At 40.1% G+C, this 15,455-nt stretch overlaps 1 protein-coding gene across 2 annotated transcripts in view; it reads right to left on the reverse strand.

The window, feature by feature from the left end:
* LOC122793404 (alcohol dehydrogenase class-3-like) overlaps positions 1-15,455 on the reverse strand; it is a 517,897-nt gene that overhangs the window by 202,908 nt on the left and 299,534 nt on the right. For both annotated transcript variants that reach the window (XM_044061379.1, XM_044061380.1), the window contains exon 5: positions 1,140-1,359. In XM_044061379.1, the coding sequence (XP_043917314.1) occupies positions 1,140-1,359 (220 nt within the window). The remainder of the gene's footprint in view (positions 1-1,139; positions 1,360-15,455) is intronic.

The following is a 15,455-nucleotide window of genomic DNA, read 5'->3' on the forward strand; positions in this document are numbered from 1 at the left end:
GTGCTAAATGATTTAGCATAGGTCCTGCTCCCATTATATCTACTTTAGGAGGTACTTATTTTATCTGTATTTGTTGTTGTGAATGTATCTTTTGATCTCACTGCAGTTAGGTCATGGATGAAAAGGGGACTTTTGGTTTAAATCCACTTAGCTGATCAAAAATAAGTTAATCAAGCAATCAATCTAAAAATAAATGCGTGGTACTGAAAGGAAAACTGTTATCAGGGCAGAAGTATGAGACAGTTGTCCCTGTATATATTAGACTCAGCTGGAAGTGGAACTCTGCCTTACTAACTTTGGCAGCACAAATTTTAAAAACTTACCAGGATTGTTTAGAGGACAAACATCTTCCTGCCCTAGCAATCAGGCCTTACAGAAAGTTTGAATGGACTTCTTTCAGTATCATAGCTAAAGCTAAACTAGCAGTTATAGTTGATGCCTTAATGAGTTAAAACGAATACATTTAAAACCACAGTACTTGGCAAGCTGAAGCAATTACCACCCTGCATATACCTACTAGTTCTGTAGTTCGACAAGTCTGCTGAAATTAACAGTAGAGTGTGCTGTATGCTATAAACAGGATATATTGATATGATAAAGATAACAGATATGTGGAGTTTGTTTTGAAGCAGAAGTGCTCATATCATATAGTTTTTATGTTCCGTGTTTCAGAAAAGTAGCTTTCCTAAAATGCAAACATTCTTATTTTTGCATTGTGATGCAGACTTAAAGTGGATTATATAATTTAGTAGGGAGTGTGGGATACAAACCCCTTTGTTTGAGAGAGGTAACTGTCATTCTATATAAACCACTATTTTGTGTAAGAAACACTTCATCATACTGTTTTGATGAAACTGTACATTCACACAGAAACAGTAAACAGAATGCAGCAGATATGGTAAAACATAATTTCGTATAAACCCTGTCTGAGAGTACTTCTGATAGTTTGACGTTTCATAGTAGTAACATGTAGCAATATTAAAAAGAATGCAGAAATGCTAAACAAAAGAGGATGGTACCTCATTTAGCTTTTATGAGAGCTGACACAGATCCTGGAATAACATTTCTGTCACATCATGACTCAGATTACTTAATTATATCCTCTTTTAATGTTCACATGACTTAGCTACAGTAATCACCTTGGCAGAGTTAATGGCAGCACCATAACCAGTGGAAAACCCACAGCCTAGTAGGCACACTTTGTTGAGGGGTGCAGCGCTATCAATCTTGGCAACTGAGATATCCATCACAACTGTGTACTCCGAGAAGGTACTGGTTCCCATGTAGTGGAACACCTGCTTTCCTTTGCAGGTGAATCTACTGGTCTTGTCAGGCATCAGGCCAAGCATTTGGTTTTCTCTGTACAGCAAAAAAAGTAAAGCACAAATACCTTGTACATGTCATTAAAATGCTCAGAATTACTGGAAAAACAACATACAACTTTAAATGTTACCATGGTCTTCACTTTATGATGGGACATATAGTTTATTATTTTTCTTGCTTAGCACATATACATTCACTTGACTTGTCTCATTATGCTGTTTTATTTTATTTTATTTAGTTTTTTTCAGAAAGCGTGATATTTGGTGCAATCAGCTCACCTTGTATTACATATTAAAAATAAAAACACATGAAAGCACACATTGTAACAGCAGCAGCAGTGGATAAAATCAATACATCACAATACCGCAGGATTTGATTTACATTCATGTACTCAGTTGTTATCCTACATGATTTACATTCTCTGTATTAATGCATGACATTGTATAATTTTATATGGAGCTTTTCTCCCAGTACCTTGGCTGAAAGTTTTTGTTTTTGACTTCCTGGTCAACAAATGTAAATAAATAAATATAATAATAAATACATTAGAAATCAAGAAAGTACAGTTATATAACTAGTCTTGCCATAACGGTAGATGCTGAAATGATCACTATAAGGGCACCTTCCACACACCCTAACCATTATCAGCTTGAGAAGACTCCTTCAGAACTTTCATGCAAAGTGGGAGACGGAGGCTAGAGCCCTTAAAGAGGCTGATGCTTGTTAAATAAAAATCAGTGTCCTCCCCCGTCAATTAAAAGTGTACAAAAGTAATGGGGGTGGAGACTACTGAAGACACAAAAAATAAACGAAGAAAATTTTAAATCTGGGGTTGTTGGAATGTGATGATAAGCATTCTTTAAATCTGGAGTTAATGTTGTTGTGTTTTTTGGCTTTTCCCGGTTAGGGGTCGCCACAGCGGAACTCCGGCCCGCTAATGATTGGCAGCAGATTTTTACGTTCTGAGTTGCCAGCTCTGACGCACAACCTTCAACGAAGGTAGGCCCATTCACGCATGTCTCCACACAGAAGACGCCCTAGCTGAGAATCGAACAGGACAACGTCTTACTGTGAGGCGACAACGCTACCGCAGCACCACCACCGCAGTTTAAACCTAGAGTTAATAAGATACTTAAAGGGGGAAATAGAAGTCACAGATCATGAAGAAATAGCATTTTGAACTTTGGGACTTTTACAAACTAGTTTAGAAAATAAATATCTAAGACTGGTCCCCAAAAGGCTTCTTTCTATGATAACATCAATATTTTTGGATAAAAAACTTTCCCTACCAAGGAAAGAGGTACAGCTTCTATGACCCCCCCCCCCGAGTCAGTTGATGCTGAATGACTGGAGGAAAAAAATAAGTTTGATCTGATGGATGAGGAAGAATCCCCTGAAAAGGAGGAAGGGATTAGACTGACACCTGTATCTCTGATGTATCACTCTCAGAACACAAATGTCTGAAATTATCATTGCCAGAGAGAGAAATGGAAAGCCACATTTTGAGGAAGATTTAAAGGCTTGTTAGGCTGGGAAGGGGGAAGAACTCTGCAGAAAGTCATTCGGACTTGTTGGACTGTCTTTGTTTTTGGGTGGCTCCTCCTTTCTTTTTCATGCCTCTTGGCAATAGTGTTTTGAATATCTGCTTGCCAGAAGCTTGCAGTGCCTGCTTATTTTGCTTTTTATAAAAGAATGCAGAGGCAGGTGCGAAACCTTTAACAAACCCGAAGAAGGAAAGGGGGAAGGAAGGATGAAAAATATGAGTAAACCCCAGTATCAGTTTCCATCTCTCATAATACTTTTTCAGCACTCAGCAGTAGATGGTACAAAAGCAACCTCTATATTTAAAGGACAGTTCAGAATCTCAGATTTAACTTCCGCAGGAAGATTTTGTGTATATGACCAAGCAAACCTTGTCATAACAGTTCCGGTAGCATCTGCTCTGGAAAATGCATAAGCTGAATCACTTCAAAGGATTTTAGTCAACTAAGGACCAGAAGCAGTAAGACTATTCATACAGTTAGTTGTGCTCCCTCAGAAGAGGGAATGGTGCCTATAATGTTTCTCATATTTTCAAAAGATGCAAACATAAACTTTAACATAAAAGCTTGACAATTAAAAATTTAAAAAGTAAGTGTGGCATTGGTATGCACTTTTTTCCCCAAATCTATTAACGTCTTTCCCACTCTTTTGGGGGGGGGGGATTTAGCAGCTATTAAATGTTTTGCTGTAGGAGGATTTACTGAAGAAATCACTGCAGTGTCTGATCTGGGAATAAGAAATACAAATTTGTATGGTTGTGAAATTTTATGCAACCTAACTGCTTTCTTAGGGGCAGCAGATTGTTGTCAGAGAAGTTACATGCTGTAATAAATATACCCACCAGTGTTGGAAGAAGAGGGGGAAAAGGAGTGGGTTCAGGATATTTAATTTGTAATAAATCATAATATTGCATCAAGGCATTTTATTCTCACTGAATCAAATGGTTCGTCCTGGATATGGTTTCAGAAAATAAAATTCTTCTAGGGGACTATGGGAAGAAACACTCTCCTCAGAATCACAGTCAGTCAGCTGAGGAGAGATAGCAGAAGTTGTCACGTCAAAATCATTTTCCTGTTTTATATATCAGGGGTCTTCAGAAAATGAAGAATTTGTTTTTTTTTTCTTTTATCAGAAACACCAGAAATAGAATCGTCAAAAGCCTGAACTATGCCCTGAGATAAACCCAATAAAACACTCCTGTCCACAGTAACAAAGACAGAGGAAGAAACATGTTTTTATGCTTCTTTTTGACAGGGATTTCTTTTAAAAAAGACTATCTCCTATCAGGTATATTGCCCCTGGGGACAGATATCCATTTCAGGCTATGCAGAGAGGTATTCCATGCTCCTCCCTCTGAGATCAACAAGAGTGGTTCTCTCCTTACCCACCAAGGACACTCCAGCTGCTACAGAAGAAATGTCTAACCCTTGGTCCATAGTAGCTGAAGGAACTACTCCAGAGGGAGCCAAGGTAAAAAATGAATTGTCTGAGGAACTAGAAATGGCCACAACAGAGCCACCCATCTATGGCTTAGTGAAATTTTTATTCTAGAAAAGAAAAACAATAAACCAAAAAGACCGACCATCTCACAAAATAATAATTTTATTCAATAAACTGCAAAACTGCAACACTGCAAAGCTTTCAAGTACAAGACTCTTTCTCAATGGAACAGTTTAAAACATCAGTTCAGCATTTTATATAACAGTTTAAAATCACAGCCAGCCTATTAATTAAAACTAATTTGTTTAATAAAAATGAACCCTTTAATTATCAATAAAACCACATAAGATGTAAAAAAACAATACTATAGAAACAGTTTAAAAATTCTCATACAGCATTAAATAATCAATTGCTTTAACTTAAGTACAGTTTTAATACTATTTATCGTATTTAAGCCGGGTAGAGTGTCTTTTTGGTTTATTGTTTTTCTGTTTTAATTCTACCATATAGTCCATTTAGCTGGTTATCTCACTTATTGGACATTTTTATTTTACTGAAGGGCAAAGGCTGTTTGGACATTTTCTTCTTCACTGTGAGACTGGAAAAAGGAAGAACTGAGGAAATGGTAATTTGTTCTATGGTGAAGCGAAAAATTGTGCCTGAAGCCCAAATAAGATTGAGAGCAGTACTTTGTGAAACAAGTAAGTATTAAAAAGTACACCACCCCCCCCAAAAAAAAACAAAATGAAGAACACTTTAAACATTTACCCTGCCCTCAAAAGTAATTGAATTCAAGTTTTAGTTAAGAAGAACAAAATGAACTTTGTTTTAACAACTTTTTTCCACAAAAGTTAAAAGTCACACTTCTCAGTAAAGTGGTTACATTTATGTCACACTCTGTAAAAACACATTTTTCTAGATTTAAATGTAATTTCACAGAAAATGTTAAGTTTCTGTCATAAAAATAAAACATGGAAGTTTTTTTTCCTTAAAGGGAACTTATCTGCCAAGTAAATGAGATCCGTTAACCGACTGTCGATCCTGGAAAGCCTGCAAGACTAGTGTTCTTCAGCAGCAGGAAAGCTTTGCTCAAGCTGATAATGGTTTGGGTATATGAAAAGTGCCCTTAAGCTCTGGAAACTTGCTGGCTGTTATATCCTATGCAGGATATATGCTATATACAGCTAAGGCTACTGCAGCAGTGAACAAATGACATACATCATAATAATCAAAAAATGTTTTCTGGAATACATTGGTCTTTAGACTCTACTTTTAAATTTGGCCACAGAAGTACACCCCACAGCTAATAAGGCACTGTTTTGCAACAATAGTCTCTAGCAAAAAAAAAAAAAAAAGAAAAGACAACTCAAAGAATTTAGGCATATTTTAGAAACTATTACAAACCTCTTACCTGCCAAGCAGAAAGGATAATCCGAAAGAGACTTTATAGGGCTATTAGAAAAGACCAAAGTCAAGTATGTTAACAATTATGCCTTACAAACCACCCTTCTTTCTAATATCGGACAGCACATGACTGATATAATTCAACCAGTATGAACAGGTTGGAACTCCATCCATGGAGTTCTGTTTATACAGAAGGTAGTCAAGTTCTGTTTCTGGAAGACCAAATTAAAGGGCATTGAATGAGCTTAGGTAGGAAAAAACTAGATCACAGGTAAATGTATCAAAGTCCTCATATGGATGGGATGTTTGATCTGAGCAGTATTTCATATCTGAAAACAGAAAGATTTCATCAATTCTACCTGCTGGTCATTTAGTGAGTGTGAGTCATCAAAGAGCAAGTCCATATCCCACACCTGGGTCACAAACTCCAGTTTGTTTCTCCAGTGAGTATTTATATACCAGCTAAGATGAAAGACAGATCAGTTGGCATAATGATTAAAGTCTTTGCTTCCCATGAAAAAGGTGTAAGGTTTAATCCTGACCTCTGACTAATGCCTGTTTGTAGTTAGCATGTTGTCTATGTGGGGGTTCCTCCCACTTTTGAAAAACATGCTGAGTGTTTCCATCTCAAACTCACATAAGAATGGAACTGTGGGCAACAGCACAGCCTATAGATGTTGCTGTATAGGGAATGAGTTGCACAGACCAACCACTTTGAGCATATACTGTGGTGCACAGTATCCTCATGCTAGGAGAACATGGAGCATAGACTGAACATTGTGGCATGTCTAGTCACTTGAGGGTGTAAAAATATTGCTCAAGTTTATCTAGTTGTGTTGACTAATGTCTCCAAAATGGGCATGGATATTTGCCGATGATAATGAGTTGAGGACCAAGTCTACTTCAATCTATGCCAGGGACCCATGTTAATGGTGGAAGGGGTGTATGTTTCCTTGTTGGCCAGTGTGTGCCTGACATAAAGCTCAGCAGCCTTGGGTCAGTAAGCTACTGGGTGGCCAGTTGCCCAGCTTGGATTACATGGGATTGCTCTAGTGAGCAAAAGTTGGAGATGAAGCCAATCAACCTGTCAAACATGAACTAAGAATTGCCACACTCAGAGTAGGTTCATTGACAGGATGAAGTTTGAAAGTGGATGACATGATGGTAAGGAGGTGGCTGGACATCATATGTATCCAGGAGACAAGGTGGAAGGGCAGTGCAGCAAAACCAATTGGCTTGGGATCCAGAGTCTACTACTCAGGAGAAGGACATACTAGAAATGGTGTGGGAACCTGTGGAGAGGGAGAAGGTTTAGAAGACAGTAAGGGATGTCATCAGAATTAGTGGCAGACTTATGACAATCAGACTCCAGCCTAATGATAGGGCAGTGTTCATAATCTCAGCTTATGCCCCACAGCAGTGTTGTGATAGTGAGGAAAAGAGTGCATTCAGACAGCAATTGCAGGATCTACTAGATAAAGTAGGACAACAGGAAGTGGTGTTGATAATGGGTGACCTGAATGTGCATATTGGGACAGACAGAACAGGATATGGGGACTGCCTGGGTGGGGTAACATGAATAAAGAAGGAGAGGCCATTCTAGACTTCTGTTTGGCAAATGGCTTGATAGTAGCCAACACATGGTTCGGAAAGAAAGTCAATCACAAGATCACATACAGAAACAGTCAACATGCAATTTAGGTGGACTTTCTCCCAGTAAGGAAATAGCACTGGGGTAGGATCAGTGACTGCAAAGTCATCTCCAGTGAAACACTTGTCTTACCACATAAACCACTGGTTTCCAACATCAGCTGCAAGCAGTGGTCAGAGAAGGCTCTAACTTAGGACAACATTGACCAGGCTGAAGAACTGGAAGTTGACTGGAGAGAAAGAACAATGATTCAAAGAATTACTCAGGGTTGTAGCACCTCAAGAAAATGAGGAAATAGGTGAAGCTGAAGAAGAATGGCAGCACCTCAAAACAGCAATTATAAGGGCTACAGAACAGATGTGGAGCTGAGCCAGGTATGGGAATGTACTGCCCCAGACACAGCCCATGGTGAGAGAAGAGGGGAAGCCTACCCTAGAAGTGGGAACAGCACTAAAGAAAATGGCTCATGAGGATACTCATATCAGTGTGGAGAGAAAGATGTATCCTGAATAACTGGAGAATACTAGTGCCAGTTTTCAAAAGGAAAGGGAACATTCATAACTGTGAGTAGTATAGAGTTATCAAACTCCTATAACATTGCATGAAAGTTCTACGGAGGGTAATTGATAAATGAATACACAGAGTAGTAGAAAGTAGGATGGGAAATGAGCAGTTTGGACTCAGGTCAGTATATAGCTCAACTGACCCAATGTTTGCAGTTAGACAGATATATCAGAAGAAGCTACAAATGAGGGAAGAGTTCAAATGGGCATTCATAGACCTGAAGAAAGCATATGACAAGGTCCCAAGAAAGTTGATTTGGGCAAGCCTGCAGTGGTCAAAGTCCCAGAAACATTGGTAGAATCAGTGCAAGATATGTACATGGACCCAATGACTCAAGTATGAAGACTGTTTAATCATATAAAGGTGTTCCCAGATAGGCTGAGTGTATATCAGTGCTCAGCTGTGATCCCACTGCTGTTCATACTCTTAATGGACTGCATTAGCAAACAGCTTAGAAGGGGCAGGTCAACAAATTTGGTGTATACAGATGATGTGGCATTACAGGCAGACTCTGAGCAAGAACTTCAGCAAAGGGTAGGGGAATGGAATGCAAAACTGAAGGGAAATGGCATGAAACTGAGTACAGATAAGATAGCTGTAATGGCAGCAAATGGGAGAAATCAGAAGAAGCTGAAAACTGAGATAGAAAGAAAAATAGTGGAACAAGTTAACAGCTTCAAGTATCTGGCAGGGATGATTGAGGAGAAGGGAAGTCTGAATGAGCAGGTCAAAGCTAGAATCAGAGGGGCTGCAGCTAACTGGCACAGAGTGTCAGGGATAGTGTATGATAAAAAAATGCAAAAGAAGCTGAAAAGTAAGTGTACAAAACAGTGTTATTACCAGTATAACTATATGGTACAGAAAACAGGGCAGTGAAGGTAGAGCAGGTGAGGAAAGCTAGAGATGATGGAGATGAAGTGCCTGAGACTGGTCGGATGCAAACTGAGGGGCAGGTGAAGACATGATGACATCAGAGCAGAAGCCAAACTCACTCCTGTTGCAGAAAAGGTCAAAGAGAACAGATTATGATTGCTTGGTAACATGTGCAGGAAAGCAAAAGAGAATCTTGTGAAGAAGATTTAGGACAGACAGGAGGAAATGATGGCATCCAGTAAAGAGATGTATGGGTTGTGTGAGAGACCTGTGACAGTCAGGCACGAGTGTTGAAGAATACAAGAGAGTGGCATTGAATAGGGACAGTTTGTGACAAGTGACATGACACTTTGACCCCATGTAGAAAATGGGGAAAAGGGTGTTAGTTCAGGTAGTTTGTTAACATTTAACTTTATGAATTACTTGCTTCATTTTTGTATTATTTTACAGTTATGCTCGTGCTTTTCTGACATTGTCACTCATTTACTCAGTACTATGATTCATATAGTATAGTAGTACATTTCCCTGTTGGTTAATCACCTAATATCATTGCATTTTAGATACTGTCTATTTATCACACTTTTACATGAAGTAGTGCCTTTTAGTTCAGGCAGGCCTTTTGTTTTATACTTGTTTATTTCCCTGAGACTGGGCTGTATTTTTATATTGGATTCATTTGCTTCTGGTTTTAATTTCATAACACTTAAGTGTTTCCATTATGTAATGAAGATCTTTTCTGAACCTATCTTTTACATGTCTTCTCATACTAAATTACATGTCTTTCTTTTTAACTTTTTTTTTCTTGTTTGCTGACATTCTTTCCATTTCTTTGGTACGGTTATATTTTATGTTCTCGAACTTTAACTTGATTATCCTCCTGATTTTTGTCTTTATCTTGTGTCTTGATCCAGATCTATTTATTACTCATTGTAACTTTCCCAGGATCTGTTTTATTACATGTTTATTTTTTTTTATAATTGACTTATTTGAGTGATGATTATTGATGCATATTTTGATTTGTAGTTCAGGGCCGATCTATGTGCACTCTGATGAACTGACTACAGTTTGCCTTCATTTTGGTTCATTGTAAGTACTTTACTCCTTCTAAGTACATGCAGGTTTCTCTTGAAACTTTATTATTTACCCACTTTTTAGGTACTGGGAAGTGAAGTTACATATATTAAAACCCATAGGACAATTTAAGTGCACTAATTACAGTTTACCTAGTGCACCCTTCTGATCTATGGTATTTTTCCTAGCCTTATGTCCCAACCTTCACTATATCTCTTTTACTTATCATATTCACTTTCTAGCTACAATTCTTCCTTTTTCTAATCTCTTTATTACTCTTCCTTATCAGTTTCTAGTGTTATTACTTTTCACACAGTGCACCATAGCTCTCTTTATCTTCCTTCTTGTTTTCTCTTTCACTCTCACTTCTTTTGTTTTAATCTCTTGATTTTTACATTATTATTATAATTATTAGTTGTTATTATTATTGTTCATTATTACATTTTTATCTGTTTTATTTATCTCTAAAGTTAAATTATTTTTACCTATGGCTGTCTCTGTAAATATAATACAGCTGTTCTGATAGCTTATCTCCCCTTCACCCTTTCTCATTTGTCAGTTCCTATTTTCCATCTGTGCAGGTGCTATGCAATTTGTCCAGGCCCAGAAGAGATAAACAGATGTGTGCCATTATGAACACTCCTGGGAATATACCTCTGGTAGATTTGTGGAAATAGGGCCCCCTCCCTGAGACAAAACAGCCAAAGGATCTTAGTCTCTCTTTTGGATAGTATTTAGAGTTCTGCTATTCCATCAATGACAAGTGATGGCAAGAAATCCTCCTGGAGAATGTTTTTGGACACTGTATTCCAGTGTGAGGTCTATCTGTTATAAGTCTGGAATTACCTTAGGATTGCTGACTGATAATGGCCTTTCATTTATTATGGAAACCTGGCTTGATGACTCCTTCTGCCTTCATTTGGGACCTGCCATTCCACCCCAAATCTCTGTGACTCTGTGCCCTAGATGGAACAAGACTAGGGGAGGAGTTTGTTATCTGCTATAGTTCTAGGCTACAGAAGAAACAGGTTTTGATGAATTGCAGGATTTGATCTTGGGCTCTCTCTCTCTCTCTCTCTCTCTTTTTTTTTGCAGTATTTATGCTTACTTAAGGAGATTTGTTTAGGGGGAGGGAGTTAATGTATTGTTGCTACAAATAACAACCAGCTTTACCTCTTCTTCCTGCAGGATAATATGGTGAATACAACATACCCTTGCTGATGACCTGTAGGCTATTCATCAATGGCTTATATATAATTGGTTGAAGCTTAACAGCTCCAAAACAGGGACTACGGCACTAAATGGTACCTTCAGCTACCCTACTTTCAAATGTATCTCTTATGATGTCTATAAGGTTGAGTTTATTAGCAGAGTGCACAACTTCATAATGATCCTGGATAATTAGTTGATATTTAGGGACCAGGGGGAAGTCACAGAAAAATCATTCTTTTTCTGCCTATGTAATATCTTCATAATCAAGCCCATTATTCCTCAAGCCGATTATTTAGTAGTAGTTTATGTTTTGGCCTCCTCTTGAATTAATTACTCTAATTGCCTTTACCTAGAGTCCTCTGACATTGAGACTAAGCATCTCTAGCTTGTGCTCAACTTCAAGACAAGGCTAATTACTGATACTATGGCTTACTAACATATTACATCTCTGCATGCCAAGGCTAATTACTGATACTGCTCCTTACCAACATATTACATCTGTTCAAACACAGCCTATCAAAGAGAAATCCTCCCATCTTAACTGATGCTGTCAACCCTTTTTATATCCTCCTAATTAGCCCTATTAGGTTCATAGGTTCATAGGTTCATACTAGGCTATCTGCCCGAGGGCATTTACAAGCCTAGCCCATAGTTTTGTGGCTTACACCACCCCTTTAGTTTGGAGAAACTATGCCCATTATTTTGCTGTGCCTCTGTCAAGCAGTGACACTGAGGTAACCCCTGGGGTGTATCTGCGATCTCCCATCCATTGGTCAAGATTCCTCTTGAACAAGGCCAGCGAGGTGCTCTGCCTCACATAAACCGGGATTTTGTTCCACAGCATGAGGAGTCTTTGGGTGATGAATCTATCCCTCCAGCACGTCCTATTAATAACCGTGTCGAGGTTTAAGTCTCCCACCCTTGTGGCTCTGAGGGATCTAGATTTTTTGAGATGAAGCATGTTCATCAAATCTGGGTTTGACATGGCCTTGTATGTCAGGCACAGGTCACATCTGAGCAAGCGGTAAGCAACTGAATATAACTGGAGTTCTTTCAGTCGGGCAGCATAAGACATATTTTTGAGACCCTTTATCTTTTTGGTGAGGAACTTTTGTGGCCTCTCCAGCTGCTGCAAGTGTCGGGTCAGATACATTCCGAATGGGGCATTGTACTCAATCATTGGTCTGATGAGTGATGAGTATAGGGGGACTATGACCTCCCTTGATCAAGATGTGAATCCCTTCATGATTAGGTGGGCAATGTAGAAGGTCTTCCTAACTGCTTTAGCAATATGAGTGTCGAATGAAAGGCTACTGTCAACCTGTGTCCCCAGGTCCCTGATAACTTCTTCTGTGATCAGGGGATTGCCACCTATATGGTAGCTAGGGGTAACCTTGTTTTTCCTGAAGGGTATGACTATGCATTTCTTGGCATTTAACTTTAGGCCATGGCTCTGGCACCAGTTATCCGTTTCTGTGAGACCCTTCTGAAGGATATCTGTGTCAGATGTGTTTTCGACTACGGCGCCCAGTTTGCAGTCATCTGCAAACTTTGTCAGCCATAACCCTCCTGTGTTTGCTTGTACTTCAGAAAAGTAGATGCCAAACAAGAGTGGGCCCAGGACTGAGCCCTGTGGGACACCACTTGTGACAGGCTTTGAGTCTGACATGGCGCCAGCAACTCTGACCCTGTGGGTTCTGTCACTCAGCCAGTTTGCAACCCATCTTGTAATGTATGGGTTTACATTTAAGTTGATGAGATTTTCAATGATACCCGAGTGGGGTATTGTATTGAAAGCCTTCGCCAGGTCTAGGTAAGCTGTATGGACTGCCTTTCCCTCATCAATGGCCTTGGTGACTGTTTCGAAAAAGTCAACCAAGTTTAAAAGGCATGATCTGCCTTTGACAAAGCCAAACTGGGTTGGATCCAAAGTCTGCAAATTCCCTATGTCTTTATTTATGAGATCCATTATGATCCTCTCCATGGCTTTGCAGATAAGGCCTGTCAAGCTAATGGGACGGTAATTTCCAGGGTCGGTGGAGGCACCGCCTTTGTGGAGTGGGACCACAGTCACTGTGCGCCACTCCCTGGGTACGTATCCGGAGGTGAGACTAAGATTAAACAGCTGTCCTAACTGTGGGTTTAATTCCTCATTGAGTTTGTGGAGCACACAGCCGGGGACACCATCAGGTCCCATGGATGCTGTGTTCTTTGCCTTGGAGAGAGCAGTTCTCACCTGGGCGTTAGAGATGTTTGGCGGGCTACAATCATTTGGTATAGATATCTCTCCTTTAGGGGGGGGGGTTTGCACTGAACCTGTCAGCCAGTATGTTGGCAATGTCTGTAGGATCAGCAATCTTCACATCATTTTGAACTAATTCTGAGCATATCTGGGAGTTTCCTCCTAGGTTTCTGACATAGCTAAATAATGCCTTATGGTTGTCTTTAGAGTCCTTAGCTATTTTTCTCTCAAAATTAGCTTTGGATGATTTTATGAGAGCTCTTAGCTTTTTACTTATAGTGATCAGCGGTGTCTTACCTTTTAAGGATTTTGCTCTATCTTGTAGTAGCTTTCTCCTTTTGTTGTAGAGTTTGTTTATGGCTGGGGTCCACCAGACTGGATGCTTGCCTTTGGTACAAAGAGTCTTTGTTTTGCTTGGGATTGCCTGATCCATGCAGCCCTGCAGGTGCTGGTAGAAGGCATTTGTAAGTGATTCAGCGGTTTGAGTAATGTTTACCGCCGGCTCGGGGGCCTTAAAGGAGACCACACTAGTCTTTAGAAGTGTGAAGTCGGCTTTCGAGAAGTTCTTTATTGTGGTCTTTTTTATTTCGGGTGGGGACGGGATGAGGACCTCCAGCGAGATTAGTTTGTGATCTGATCTCACCAGTGAGGGGTATACTTCCGGTGTTGAACATTGTGCTCCCATGTTCGTGATGATGAGATCAAGTATGTTTTCTCCTCTTGTGGGGATGGTGACTAGTTGTTCCATGGCATTTGAGTTTATGAATTCCAGGAAATTTTGGGCTAGAGTGTTTCGGCTTGAGTAGTGTTCCCAGTCTATATTAGGGTAGTTGAAGTCACATAGTATGATGGTGTTCGGAGATACTTTTATCCCCTCCAGTGTTTTCAGGAAGGCCATGTGAGGTTCCTGAGTTTGCGAGGGTGGCCTGTAACATGCTACAAATTGCAGAGCAGTTTTGCCTATGGTTAATTGCACCTGGATGGTTTCCGATGCATCGTGCGTTGCCACCAATCTTGAGGTGTGGGTGTCCTTGATGAATATGGATACCCCCCCACCTTTCTTGGTATTGTCCGGATTTTGGGGCTGGAACGCATGATATGAGGTAAAACCTGATAGTGCTGGGGTGCTCTCAGGAGCCTTGAACCAGGTTTCTGTCACAGCACAGACATTGATGTTCTCCATACTGAGAAGGGCCTCGAGTGCGTGCATCTTGAGGTTGAGACTTCTGGCATTGAGCAGCATTACCCTTAGTTTTTTTTTCTTTGTTGTGTTCTAGGGTGGTAGGTTTAGAATTTGAGCCTTGCCTAAAGGCACTATGGGAGTGACAAGAGCCTTTGCCAAAATCCGGAATCCCAGGGGTGACAGGTGGAAGCCATCCCTTGCGAAGCAGCGTGACTTGTCCAGCATGTCATCCCAGGCAGACAGACATTGGATCCCCTTTGAATGACACCAGAGTTTAAGCCAATTGTTAAAGCTGATCATCTTATCTCTGTATTGTGGCATCATTCTTGGTGAAGGTAGGATACTGCTCAAGGTCAGGGTCATACCTGCTTGGGCTACATAATCAGAGAGCTCCTCTATGTCTCTTTTCATGTAGTCCAAGGAGGTACGTCTCAGGTCGTTTACACCAGCGTGGACAATGATTGAGTCGTACTTGTACCTGCTGTTGAGAGACCTGAGTGCATGCGTTATGTGGCGGATTCTAGCGCCCGACAGGCAGCTTACTGTGACCTTCTCCTTACTCAGTCTGGTGAGCGGGACGTCAGTGTGTCTGACTATGGAGTCACCAATGACTAGTGTGTCTGGCATTGTGTTTGGCCTTAAGGGCTGTGACTGCTTGACACTCTGACTGTGTGGTCTATGTGTTGCAGGTGTTGTGTTCTGAGGTGGTAGTTGTTTGGGTGTCTGCTTTGGTGGCCTCTGCTGTTTTGGTAGATTTTTGATCAGAGCCTCCGAGTATGTCTTTGTGTGTTTATGTGTATGATTTGAGGTTGTGATGGTATTATGTGAGACTGGGTCTCTATGAGTGAATGTAAATGCTACCATTGGCCTACTCATAAAATCCCAGCTGACCCTATGAAATACTTTTTCTGCATCAAGACCCACCAACAATGTCTTTTTTGTTTTGTTAT

The sequence above is a fragment of the Protopterus annectens genome, chromosome 2.part0, assembly GCF_019279795.1.
Source record: "Protopterus annectens isolate FY-2018-M chromosome 2.part0, PAN1.0, whole genome shotgun sequence".
NCBI classification, from domain to species: domain Eukaryota; kingdom Metazoa; phylum Chordata; order Ceratodontiformes; family Protopteridae; genus Protopterus; species Protopterus annectens.